The sequence below is a fragment of the Cupressus sempervirens genome, chromosome 5 (genome assembly GCF_028749045.1).
Source record: "Cupressus sempervirens isolate cs-2001-9-10 chromosome 5, ASM2874904v1, whole genome shotgun sequence".
Classification (NCBI taxonomy): Eukaryota; Viridiplantae; Streptophyta; class Pinopsida; order Cupressales; family Cupressaceae; genus Cupressus; species Cupressus sempervirens.
This window is the reverse complement of record NC_143122.1, coordinates 456,821,555-456,834,407: the sequence shown is the minus strand read 5'-3', so window position 1 is coordinate 456,834,407 and position 12,853 is coordinate 456,821,555. Positions and strand designations below refer to the sequence as shown.

Sequence of the window (12,853 nt, the reverse complement as noted above, 5' to 3'; positions counted from 1 at the left end):
AATGTGTAGAATGCACCCGAATGTCGAATTGCTGATTCATCCCATTCTCCATGGAACCTTAGTACCAATTGTGAAAGGTTTGGAGATAACTTGCTAGGTTCATAATCAAACTTGCTGAAATCCAATTGCCTGATGCCATCTGGAACAAAAGGCTTTCTTTCAAATGATTGATGCATTTGAAAGACCATCTACCAATTCTTTTTGAGATCTCTCCCTCAGCAGAGTCACTGATGATTTGGGCACTCCTTTTGTTAAAGTACCAATCAAAATACAATAGAGCGCCACCTCCAAATGGAGGGAATTAATAATCTTCAAGAATCTGAGTTCTTCCTTCCAATAGAGTATAACTCACCAAAGATCAAATCTATAGAAAAAGCTTAAAGAAAAATATAGAATGCTTCTACAAGATCAAATCCTTATAAAGCAATTCAAGATTTATAAAATAATTACGAGAGTTTGAAATCTTCAAGAAAAATAAATGCACTGTAAAAAACTTATCAAAGTGTTTTAAGAAATTAAATAGAATCTAACTCTTACTAGTTCGTAATAAGAAACTCTTAGGGTTTATTTTACAACTCTCCCCAGTAGAGTCGCCCATCTGTTGGTTTCCAAAACTGCAGATTGGAATCCTATGATCCTTGCCTGCTTGATGCTGGGATATCCAACCGGTCAAGGCCAACTTGACAAGATCGATCAATGCAATCCAAATCCCCTGCGCTTCCTGCTCTGCAAAACCAAGGTGGGTGTACCTGATCTTGGACAACAACCTTATATCCAAGATGCTTATAGCAAATCAATTAGAATGTGAATGCAATGGAAGTCTTCGTAATGGAAAGAATTATAAAAAAATTTTAACTTGAAAATTATGAATTAAAAGTAAATGACTGTATAAATGTGATAATTTTTTAAATAAAGAATAAATGCAACAATTGAATATATTAATTCCTCAATGGAAAGAAATGAAACAATTGCCAGCATATGAACTATGAATTAAGAGCAATATAAAGACCAGTGCTTGATTAAATGGGCAATCAGAGTCAATATTATAAGTTGAAACATATAACTTTATAAAGTTCAATATATTTAAACTATAAACAGATTAATAATCCAGACGCAACGGTTCAATTATACAAACGCAATTTTAAACCAGTCTAAGATGCACTTTAACTCTTGCAGAGACAACCTAGACATAAATACGAAAATAATTAAATATTTTACAATATTTATGTTTATCAAATTTAAAATGCAATAATGACCCAGTCCACTTATCTGAATATTAAAATATTTATAGAAATAATTTTTTTTTTTTAAACATTTATAAAGGACACAACTTAATAATTATTTATAACTCCAAAATTTAAAATAAATAATTATGCTGAAAATAAAATCACAATAAAGACACTCCTTACTGATGATCTATTTACTCCATTTCAATTCCAGAATCACATACAAATTTGCTCCATAATTCAATCCACGAGCTTTGATCAAAACTTCATTTCTCTGCCAATAAAAGAATATAATCTATGTTAGAGTAAATAATTAATTATTTATTCTATTACTTAAGCTTACTTAGGTTAATGCATTTATTTAATATTTTGTATTTAATGCATGTAGTGGTTAGTTGTTGACAGCACGGGAGTTTGTTCCCTTCTAGCTTTTCCACTTTTTGTGGATGTGTGCTGAGTTGTCAAGCTTATCTTCTACAAGCTTCCATGAGCTCTTTATAAGCGGGCTCTCTCATTGTATTTTCATAAGGCATTGTGCATATTGTAAATACATTTTCTTATTGTGTTTGCATATTTGCTTTCATGTCCGTTTAGGGTTTTTCCTTTGCTCCATGCTCTTCCTCTCTTTGGCTTCTCTTTGACAGATTCTCGCATGCAGGTGATCTTGGGCGTTTTCGGAGTTGGCTTTCATCAACTCCAACATGGTATCAGAGCCTTCCTGCTACTGCTTGGTTGAAGGATTTTTTAAGCCGTGATTTGAAGTCACAAACCCTAGTTTGTTTGTGCATTTTTTCTTCAAATCAGGGAATCAGCAATTTTTCGGAGCACTTTCAACCCAAATGGACATCACCATTGGATCCGAAAGGCCGTTTACAGTTAGGATTCATATAAAACTTTTTGTTTTTGGAGACAGAGCTTCGGGAGGCAAATTTTTTTTGCTCGCAAGCCCTTCCATATGGTCATATGGACGATTCGCGCTTTAAAAAAAAAATAAAATTTTAATTCAGGCCGCGCCACCGCAGCAGCACTTGCACGCCACCGCGGGGCCGCCCGCACACCACCGGCGCCTCGCCACGGGGCAACCTCCTCCTACGCTCCGCCTGTCCCCAGCAGCGCCTCTTCTTCGGTGGTGCAACCTGAATCCTCCACCGGCGGTGCCACTTCCGTTCGCCGCTCCGCCCGGATCTATAGCCTCCACTCAGCCCGTGGGTAGCTCAGCTCCGCCTATCCTGTCAACGTGCTGAGTGGATTTTTCACTGCCAACTCAACCCTGCCGTTCACGTGACACATGGAAGGGCTGCCACATGGCGCTTTGCCACGTGGCCCCTACCACATTAGCATCTTGTCACGTGGCGTCCACATGGCATTGCCACGTGGTAGCCACGTGGCCTCCTTTTTTGCATGACGGCTGACATGGTTGTCAAATTTTTTCCAAGGGATTACTGACGTCAGCATGACCTCATCCTACATTAGCCTTGCTTGCACATCTCCTGATTCTGTTTTGGAGCTACTGTTGGTTTTTTGGCCATAACTTGAGCATACGGAGGTATTTTTTCGATCCGAAAGAAGCGCCGGAAAGCTGGTTCCGAAATGGAGACATTGGTGCAGGTATTTTTAAGTTTTGATGCATTTCTATTGCCTTTTTTTTAGTTGAAGTCCGAAGTCCTATTTTTGACTCCGGCAAGCATATCTTTTGCGTCCCATGTCAGTTTTTTGAAAATTTTATACTTTTGAAAAGTTGGTTCTGTGTACTTTTTAGAAATGTGGTCCTTTTCTTGAGTTTTTGGCTCATGCTCTTTCTATCATAGTTTTGACATTTTTGCTATATGGTGGATATATTGAGTGTTTTAAGCCCGAGGATCGTTTTCCTGGCATGGTTTCCTTTGTTTTGAGCTGTACTTTGTTTTGTTGCAGTTTGTTTTAGTTTTGATCATTGTAGCTATCATTTTGAAGCACTTTTATGTATGGCACTGAGATAAAGTGCCCATAGATCGCATACTCGGACTCGAAGAGTACTCGACAAGCCCATTATTTGTGACTCGGCAAAAACTCGGCAACTATAAAAGTACTAAATTTTTTTATAAAATCACTTCTTTTTTTTGCAAAATCTGATTGCAAAATGTATCAAACAAGTCTGAAAACCATAAGGGAGTGTTTTTTTATTAGATTTGATTGTCCAAGACTCCAAAGCATATGGATTACAAAACGGCTTTATCATACTAAGCCAAATAGTGGAAAAATGAATACAACAAGCTACTAACTATAAGTTAACTATTATCATTATGAATTTATGATGATTGTTGTATTTGAAAATCACCATCATAAATTTCATATTTAGGAAACTTAAGAGATTAAAAATTATTACATCTTTCTCTTCCTTGCCCTAGAGAAAAAATGAGAGGTAGAGGCATGGTCCTCGCAGTCAAATCTGGTTCCCTTCTTGGTGTAGAAGATTGTGCATGCAGCTCCACCATGTTGGTAGACGGTAGTGGCTCCTCCTCCACCAGATCAATCTCATCTAGTCCAAACTCCCCTACTTCTGCTGCAGGCAAATCCTCCATAGCTTGCCTCTCAAAATCAGCAATCTCATCCTCTGTAAATAAGGAGGCCTCATCTTGGATTGTCCAATCACTATAGGGATCAATGTCATCCAAATCAATGAGTTCATCTGGCTGCTTCCTCACTTTTCTTGTGCGGAGCCGAAGGTTATATTGCACAAAAATAAGATCATTGAGGCATTTTTGTGTCAACTTATTACGCTTCTTTGTGTGAATGGCATCAAACAGGCTCCAATTACGCTCACAGCCAGAAGCGCTACAAGGTTGAGACAAAATTTGGAGAGCTAATCTTTGCAAATTTGGCGTATTTCCACCAAAATCTTCCCACCAAGAACCTGCACAAAAGATATATTAATTTTTGTGTGTAATTAAACAATATTCTACTGATAATTGTAATTCATAAATTGCAAGATATGGGACCTCATTTTTTCTCACTTGGTGTTTGGATTTCTCTTCCTCGTATACACATTTTGGAAGAAAACAATTGCCCTCTAGCTACCTTATAATTCTGCAACTCTAAAAGGATGAGGTCTCTTCTTGCACTTGTAGGTGCCATCCTCTCAATACATGTGAACAAACCCTCCATAACCTCGCCATTAGCATCTATGAAGCTATTAGACTCAAAGAAGTAGAACTTGGGGTTGAGAAAGTACCCCGCTGCATGAATGGGTTGGTGGAGTTGGTTATTCCACCTGCGATCAATGATGTCCCAAATAGGGGCAAACCTATTTGCGTCTCCCTTGTAATAGTGTTGGATGGCCTCTTTGGCCCTATCCATTGCCTCATAAAGATATCCCATCACATTTTTCTCACCATCCACCAAGCGCAAGACCCTCACCACTGGCTCAGTGACCTACAAAGTATACAGTAGAAAAATAAATCAAATTACAACTTGTAATGACATAAGCAACATCTAAAATTTAAAATAAAAAATAAAGGATTCAATTTGTAAAATAAATTAAGTTGAAGTTACCTTGACAATCTCCAATGCTCTAGTTGCAAAATCAACATCAAAAATGATTTTTACAATCTTTTCTCCATTAGCTTTCTTTGAGTAAGTTGACTCCACCCATGACTGACTCACAAACATTTGCTTCAAGGGACTTAATAAACTAGTAATGCTTTGCAATGTTAAGAAATTTGTTGCAAACCTTGTAGCTCCTGATCGCACAAGTTCTTTTCCCTTGGTGTGCTCTCGCATCAATTGAAGAACCCATGGGTGATTATATATATATTTTGTTATATCTCGTGCTTCTTCGACAGTTGGTTTCACCCAATCAATTTTGCCTATGTCCTCCAAAAGAAGGTCAAGGCAATGAGCTGCACAAGGGGTCCAAAAAAGTGTTGTATGTCTCTCTTGAAGCAACCTTCCAGCTGCCACATATGCTGCTGCATTGTCAGTAACAACTTGGACAACATTTTCTATCCCCACCTCTAAAACAACCTCCTCCAACATCAAGCTCAAATTTTCTGCATTCTTTATTATGTTAGAGGCATCAATTGACTTTAGAAAAACCATCACTCCATTTGAAACCACTATAAAATTGATAAGAGTGCAGTTTCTCCCATCCGTCCAACCATCTGAGAGAATTGAGCATCCATATTTTTGCCATTGCTTCTTTTCAGCAACAACAATTTCTTTTGCATCTACAATAGCATCTTGGAGCAACCTACCACTTAAATCTCTTGGAGTAGGGGCTTTGAACCCTTTGCCCGCAATTGTCAATGCTGTCACCAAACTCTCCCAATATGGACTCCTTGCCACATTGAAGGGAATGTTGTTTTAATACCAAAAGTTTGCACAAGCCTTCTCTGCTTCCTTGTGCACCTCCCTATTCCACCAGTAGCTTCCAATGAAGGTTCTGATCCTGGTTCATTTCTAGGCACAAAATTGAATTTGCTTGGAATGGAGGAGGATGATTGGCCACGCGTGCATGGACCACGAGTAGAGCCAACAATGTGTTGCACATCCACCTCAGTTATTGTTGAATGTGACAAATTAGGAGCAATTGCTTCTTGTATAGCTGCCTGTTGCCTTGCCCTCTCCAATTTCTTTTCATCTAGTGCTGCAAGGAGGGCTATCATCTCTCGTTTGACCTCCTCGGGACACTTCTTACATGGCTTTGCATCACGACAAGGAATGCCTGCAAGATGGTATTTGAGGCGATTGATGCCTCCACTATGCTTCTTCATACACCAGGTACAAATAACAGTCCCCCCTACAGGCCCCATTATGCCATGTTTCCATGTGGCATCACGACTACCAGGGGGTGTCCTTCTAGCAGGTTGACTTGCACCAACTGAGTTTGAAGTAGATGCAGAGCCAGATGCCATTAAAATTATAAATCAACCTACAACATTAATAGAGACAAAAAAATATTACGTTAGTATTGAGCTAAAACTATAAATACTTTTTTAGTACATTTATAAATTATAATATCTAGATTCTATTTATTAGTATAAAACCCAAATTAATAAAAAAATTCATAATTAATACTTATCAAAAAGTAAAACTTTATTAAATGAAAATCTAATGAATGAGTGAAATTTAAATTTTCACTAATAAATATATAAAATATTTTCTCAATAATTAAAAGACATGTTATTGTATTGATTTTAAAATAATAAATTAATAATATATACATATTATAAGTTTATAAACTCTTAAATTATATATTAACTATTTTAAATTTCTCCAACATTAATTTCTAAATATTATAATTATTAAAAAAATTATATATTAAAATTTTGACAATTTATAAATAAAAATAATAATTAGAAATTTATATTATTTAGAATCTAGATTCTTGAACTTTAAAATTGTTAATGTAGCAAAAAAAATTATAATAATTATTATTTAATTACATTAAATATAATAACAATAATAATTGTTTTAAAACTATTCAAGAAAATAAATAAATAATTGAAATTTGATACTATTCATACTTTAAATTTAAATATTAAAATATTTAAAATAATATAAGCAATTTTAAACTATTTACAATGGGATTTGAACAATAATGTTAAAAAAAATAATATCAATACGTTAATAACAATAAAATCTGAATGATAACATTAAAATAATAATGAATTGTGATAATACGAACATTATCATATTCCAATTGTAAACTATATTAAAAACATTTAAATATAAACTATATTAAATTCTAAACTATTGATTAAAGAGCACGACAATATCAACGTATAAGTTTTAAATTAAAAACTAAACCAAATTGAAAATTAAAAAATCTGAAACGCACTACAGAAGTCTTTATCTGAAATGAAATATTATAAAACCTATTAAAACTATACCGAATTGAACATTATCAAATCTGACACGCAACTATTGATGTCTTTATCTGAAATGACATATTATAAAACCTAAAAATGAAACGCATCATACGATTGAAAAGCGTTACTGTAAAACCCTATAATATATTCATTTAATCTGAAACGCTCATACGATTCAACATTTAAAAATATATTGAAGCGTTTATCTGAAACAATGAAAATGCGAGAAGCAGACGACGCGAACGTAATAGGACAGAGCATAAAAATTCCGCTAAGAAGAAATCTACTGCAAACCTGGTTTGTTGGTAACAAAGACGTTTTTAGAAGTTCGATGTTTTACACTGCACACGTAGGGTTTTTAAAGCCGCGAAACAACAAAAAATGGAAAGAATGCAGACACGGAAACATCAAAAAAATTGCAATTTTTTCACTTGTTTCCCTGTTTAAAAACGACGAAAATGGTAACTGCGTTTTAGCCGCGTTTTCGGCGAGTTAAAACCAGTGTTGCTTGCGATTTCACTGCGAGTTAACAGCCGACAATGACGCGTGAGTTAACACGCGAGTTGCTCGCAGGGCGAAAAAAATGCGAGTACTCAGAGACTCGGGGAGTACTCGCCGAGTATGTAAACTATGAAAGTGCCACTCTTGCATTCTGGGGGTCATGAACGTTGTTTTTGAGTCAGTTGTACCTGCACTATTTTTATAAAACACCATGGGGGGGATTGTTGTTTGATGTTTTAGGCATTCTCCCTTTGTCAAGTGAGTGTCCCTTCCACGACATTAGCCCCATGTAGAGTCAGTTTGACCGTGTCTTTATGGGTGTTTTGTACCTCTTTCCCTCTTTCGTTGTTCTTGGTTCGTCTACAGGAGACTTTGGCCCACCTTCTCAGTTGCCTGTCATCACACCCCGTTCGCATTAAGGGGGGGTTATGCTGTTGTTCTAATGCATCCGTGGTTCGATGGTTCAATAGTGTGAATTATGTATTCAGTGGTTGATCCTATGTACAAGGCGATTGCAGTGGCTGGCTACCTATGCATTTCGGTGAGATGGATCATCTACCATATAGACATGCTTGGTTCGTGCCTTCTTCTTCCATGGAGGTTCTTCAGATCGGTAGTTTAACAGATTTGCGGCTTCTTCATGCTTTAGTGATGCTTCTTCATGATTACTCCTTGTTCCTGTTTTAGGGGACATTTCTCTAGTTGGAGGCTTCTTCAGATCTTCACTAGGTTACCTCTTTTTGGGGGAGGGTTTTTCCCATGTGGTTTTCTCTCTTTCCCCGTTTACAGAGGTTGCATTTTGTTGCATTATTCATGGGTACCTAACATGGCCTCGTTGCCGGGACCCATTCTGCATTCATCTTAGTTTTGTGAGCTTAAGACATTTCCCTAAGTTGCACTTAAGGGGGGTGTTAGAGTAAATAATTAATTATTTATTAATTATTTATTCTATTACTTAAGCTTACTTAGGTTAATGCATTTATTTAATATTTTGAATTTAATGCATGTAGTGGTTAGTTGTTGACAACACAAGAGTTTGTTCCCTTCTAGCTTTTCCACTTTTTGTGGATGTGTGTTGAGTTGTCAAGCTTATCTTCTACCACCTTCCAGCTTGTTCTACAAGCTTCCATGAGCTCTTAATAAGCGGGCTCTCTCCATTGTGCATATTGTAAATACATTTTCTTATTGTGTTTGCATATTTGCTTTCATGTCCGTTTAGGGTTTTTCCTTTGCTCCATGCTCTTTCTCTCCTTGGCTTCTCTTTGACAGGTTCTCGCATGCAGGTGATCTTGGGCGTCTTCGGAGTTGGCTTTCATCAACTCCAACAATCTATCATAGTGCATCATAAAAGTTTAGAATATCAATATGAAAATTGTTCTTTGTTTGATTTTACATGTCATATTTATAGTTGATCAAAAGGTATCAATTACCTTTCTAAACCTTGCACCTCTTCGAATATTTAACAAATTACTTTTAAACTTTTCAAATGCCTTGTGTTTTACCGGGCTCTTAAGAAGATTAATCAATTGTTTTTGTATAGTTTAATTTTCTGAACTATTAAACTCTCGATGCACAAATTTGTCGTGAAATTTCCAGCCAAGACCATAGTCTCGAGAAAATAAATTGTTTTTCCTAAGGTGAAGTATTTCTTTGGCATAGTGAAACTCGTAGAGACCTGGACGCTTGGCCCTTTCCTTCTGTGTAGGTTCCACATCCGTTCAAACACCTGCCACAAATATTCAGAGCGTTGTAAGTCAAATTGATGGGAAATACTACCAAAAGGGCCTGTGGAAATCGCCAATGCTAAGGAGAGCAAATATGCTTCAGTTAATGGCTTTCTTATTCATTTGTCATCTTTGCATGATGTAAAACATTCCTACTGCAATGAGGAGACCAATCCAAGCACTTGATTATATGGAGTCCATTTTCAAAATTTTGATGCCCAATATCATCTCAAGCAATCGGTTTTGCTTCACTAGGCAAGCAACAAGTTCCTTCAGATTTCCCTCCAGATGATTTCATCTCAAAGGAGTTCCCTTCACTTGTTTTCAAATTTTCGTTTGAGTGCCCAAAATCTGTATCAAGTGCTCCTGCAGAAATTCCCAAGTTTGGTGTACTTTTAATAGAGCCCGGCTTGAGATAATTACAATTGTCCTGACCGTCTTTTACATCAGTTTCTGGTGCTACTTCAATCCTCCCAGAGTTTTCAGTGATACCACTCATGGGTGAGTTTACTGAATCAGTCAAGCAAGCCATCCTTGCACCCTGATGCTGATTTTCAGAGTTTTTGGCATTCCTTTGTTCCTCAAATACTGCTACCTGTACATTTCGTATGAATGATTCTTCATATGCGATATAGTCTCCTGTTTAATCACTGGATACATATACATGGCTGTATATATCAACTCATATGAATTGGTTTTTAATTTCTGTTTATATGACCATCTTCAATGCATACACTGATATATTTGTTGGGTGTGGATATTATTAATATTACTCATCTGCTTGCTGGTTATCCTGTGACGTGAGAACATAATGTGTCGTCTCCACATTTTGAGCATACCATGTGATGAAAGAGTCTTTCATATATGTTTCTGAATAGAAAATCTTTTGTATCCCCCTCATGATGGAATGCTGCAGTACTTGTATAATTTGATGAGCATTCTGATGTCTCCTCTAGAAATGTTTCATCCTTCTGATCTATTTACAACTTTTGCTCCACATAGCTTGGCAATTCTGTTGTTATCTGTGTTATTTGTGAATAAAACAAGGCGATTGAAACAGTTATGATGATAAATGCTTCTGTCTTTACTATTATCTGAAAAAATCATTGGGAGATTGCATGAATATTCTTCCTGAATAAATTGATACTACTTCTGATATCGAAAATATGCCCACCATCAAATATCGCTAATCAATTACTTCAGTGGCTACTTCATATAATTACATCAAACTCAGAGCTCACTACCTTTTATCATATACACTTCATACTTGATTAGAGGTGTCATATCCTTGGCTATCACCAACGGTACTGTTTTTGTGTTATTGTAGCTACAACCATGTACTTAGACGTTGCCAGTTCCTATTGCCTGATGTAAACTCCTACAAGAATCATTACAGGTGTGTTCTGACTATTACCCTCCCTTTCTTATTGCTGAGTGGAAATTCTGAGATTGTATACAGGACTAATGACATATAACCATATATATTAACAGAAAATTTGTGCATTGATCATTTTATATGTACAACTGTCACTATCTCAACACTTGCTGAAAGATGTCTCCTACATATCTTCAACACTATATCAATCAGTTTCCAACCACCAGTTTACAGGTAAGTGAATTTAAAAAAATAAAAAAATCTCAGAACAACTGTAAGTTCACTGGGTATCACTCTTGCCATATACATCCTCCTTATTCCTTCAACAAAAGGTGTACATTACTGCCATATGGTGTTCTTCAATTCATTTGGGTAAATTGAAAACAATTGACACTCCATCTTCATTGTATATGTGCATGTGAATAATTTCAATCTCCACAATGGTTTGCATGAACAAATGAGCCTTCCTTTTCCACATTCTCCTGACTACTTTTGGTGAAACATACTGGTTGAATATAAGTGGTGGGTAAGATCTGAAAAATTCGGTCTTTTCCATGGTGCTTAGGACTAAAATTTTGCTAAAATTTGGAGCTGCATCAGAAACAACTACCGGTAGAGCTTGCTTATTCAGAGGGTCGCTGGTAGAACCCAAATTTAAGCATGACAGTACATAGTGACTTCAGGGAACTAGCACTAATGAGTAACCAACCAGATATGTTTGCTTGGGGACAAGCAAGGAACTAAGTTTGCGGGGGTGAGATTGGGGAAGAGAATGATGTGCAGAGGATTTTTCTTTTATCAATCTTTAGTTAAACTCTTTTTGTTTAGTATGCTGCAGACTTGATCTAGACTTAATTCTTTTTATAATCCAAAGATGCATATGACGCACTATGGCATGTTTATTAATGGACATTGATAAATATATGTGTAGGCTTGAATTACACGACAAGTGTTAAGAATTTGAATGGCTAAATGTTATATATGATGTGTGGAATGCTAACTGATGATGGCTAACTGTGTAGGTTCCTGTAGCCACAGACAGAACTTGCTTGGAGAGAATCAAAGTGTTAGTCCGACTTTCTTGGGCAATTGAAGGACTTGGAGATTTCTTTAAGGGTCGACACATGTGATATCCCAATATTTTGATAAAAATAACTAACACGTAAATAGTGGCAAGGAAAAGTAAACATACCTTTTCTTGTATACTATATACTCTTCCTGCAATTGCATAATAGCTAGATTCATTTCAAATAAGTTAGTAGATCACCACCATATTCTGCCTAATCATCCATATAGGTGTGTCACCATATTCATGCACTCATACCATCCTGCATTAACACCACAGAATTCAGCATCATAGCATTCAGGACCATGGCATTCAGCAGTAAGTATCATGGCACTCTAGATCATAATGTTCATATATATCTCGGCATCATAAGATTGATGAGAAAGACATGATCCAGATCACTGTTCTCCATGGTCAGGTGTCACTGCCGACTCATGGACTTTTTGATTATACAGCCAACGGAACTCCGAGCTGGTCATAAGAAATAATGACTTCATGATTATTATGAATAAAATCAATTGATTATGCAGAATAATCGCAAGTAATTATTATAGGTAAATAACAATTCTGTTCCCAGCAATGGCTTTATCCATTTTCCATCAATATTGCCATATGTCAATTATTATGTTTAATAATAAATTACATACGATAACTCATAATAATTGTATTGGTTATCAGTTAGTAATGGCAATTACCGGTAATGAAGATTGGCATCTTTCCATCGTGCCTCTTCAGAACATATTTATACCAAGTTGGTCGACTTTCGAAAGCATGTGAAGAAGAATTGTTTTTATAAACTTATTTCCCTTTGTGGAATCCGCTCGATAATAAGAGCATAGTTGGTTGCTATCACAACCGATCTGGTGCAAGCTTATAATCGTAAAGCGGAGACACTGTCACTAGAAAGCATATAATAAAAGTGATATAGCAGAGATGGCTCCTGTATAGAGTTAATTGCATATTACTATCAAAATATCTGAAACGACATACCTCTTCCAGATATTGTTTATCCTGTAATTTGCAATACATATTACTTCGAAGATTAGAGATGGCTCACAAGATAATGAGCATAATATACATTGGTAAATTAGAAACAACCATTATATATATCT

At 36.2% G+C, this 12,853-nt stretch overlaps 1 protein-coding gene and 1 pseudogene across 7 annotated transcripts in view; one reads left to right on the top strand and one right to left on the bottom strand.

The window, feature by feature from the left end:
- LOC149556748 (pentatricopeptide repeat-containing protein At3g26782, mitochondrial pseudogene) overlaps positions 1-12,276 on the top strand; it is a 28,928-nt pseudogene extending 16,652 nt beyond the window's left edge. For 5 of the 6 annotated variants that reach the window (XR_016364778.1, XR_016364777.1, XR_016364776.1 and 2 more), the window contains one exon: positions 11,698-12,276. The product of XR_016364778.1 is annotated as a pentatricopeptide repeat-containing protein At3g26782, mitochondrial pseudogene, transcript variant X6 (transcript). The remainder of the gene's footprint in view (positions 1-11,697) is intronic. The other variant, XR_016364775.1, reaches the window with a different exon arrangement.
- LOC149556749 (uncharacterized) lies at positions 2,230-6,118 on the bottom strand. Its single transcript, XM_089829975.1, has 5 exons — positions 5,613-6,118; positions 4,758-5,541; positions 4,364-4,637; positions 3,592-4,119; positions 2,230-2,411 (listed from the first exon to the last, which is right to left on the bottom strand). Exons 1-5 carry the CDS (start codon positions 6,116-6,118, stop codon positions 2,230-2,232), a joined length of 2,274 nt encoding a protein of 757 aa, XP_089686101.1.
- Positions 12,277-12,853: the final 577 nt, after the last annotated feature.

Coding starts and splice junctions, on each gene's coding strand:
- LOC149556749 (XM_089829975.1), bottom strand. CDS start 6,118: ATGGCATCTGGCTCTGCATCTACTTCAAACTCAGTTGGTGCAAGTCAA. Junction 4,638..4,757: donor GAGCATTGGAGATTGTCAAG/GTAACTTCAACT, acceptor TATACTTTGTAG/GTCACTGAGCCAGTGGTGAG. Junction 4,120..4,363: donor TAATGGCGAGGTTATGGAGG/GTTTGTTCACAT, acceptor TCTTTTGTGCAG/GTTCTTGGTGGGAAGATTTT.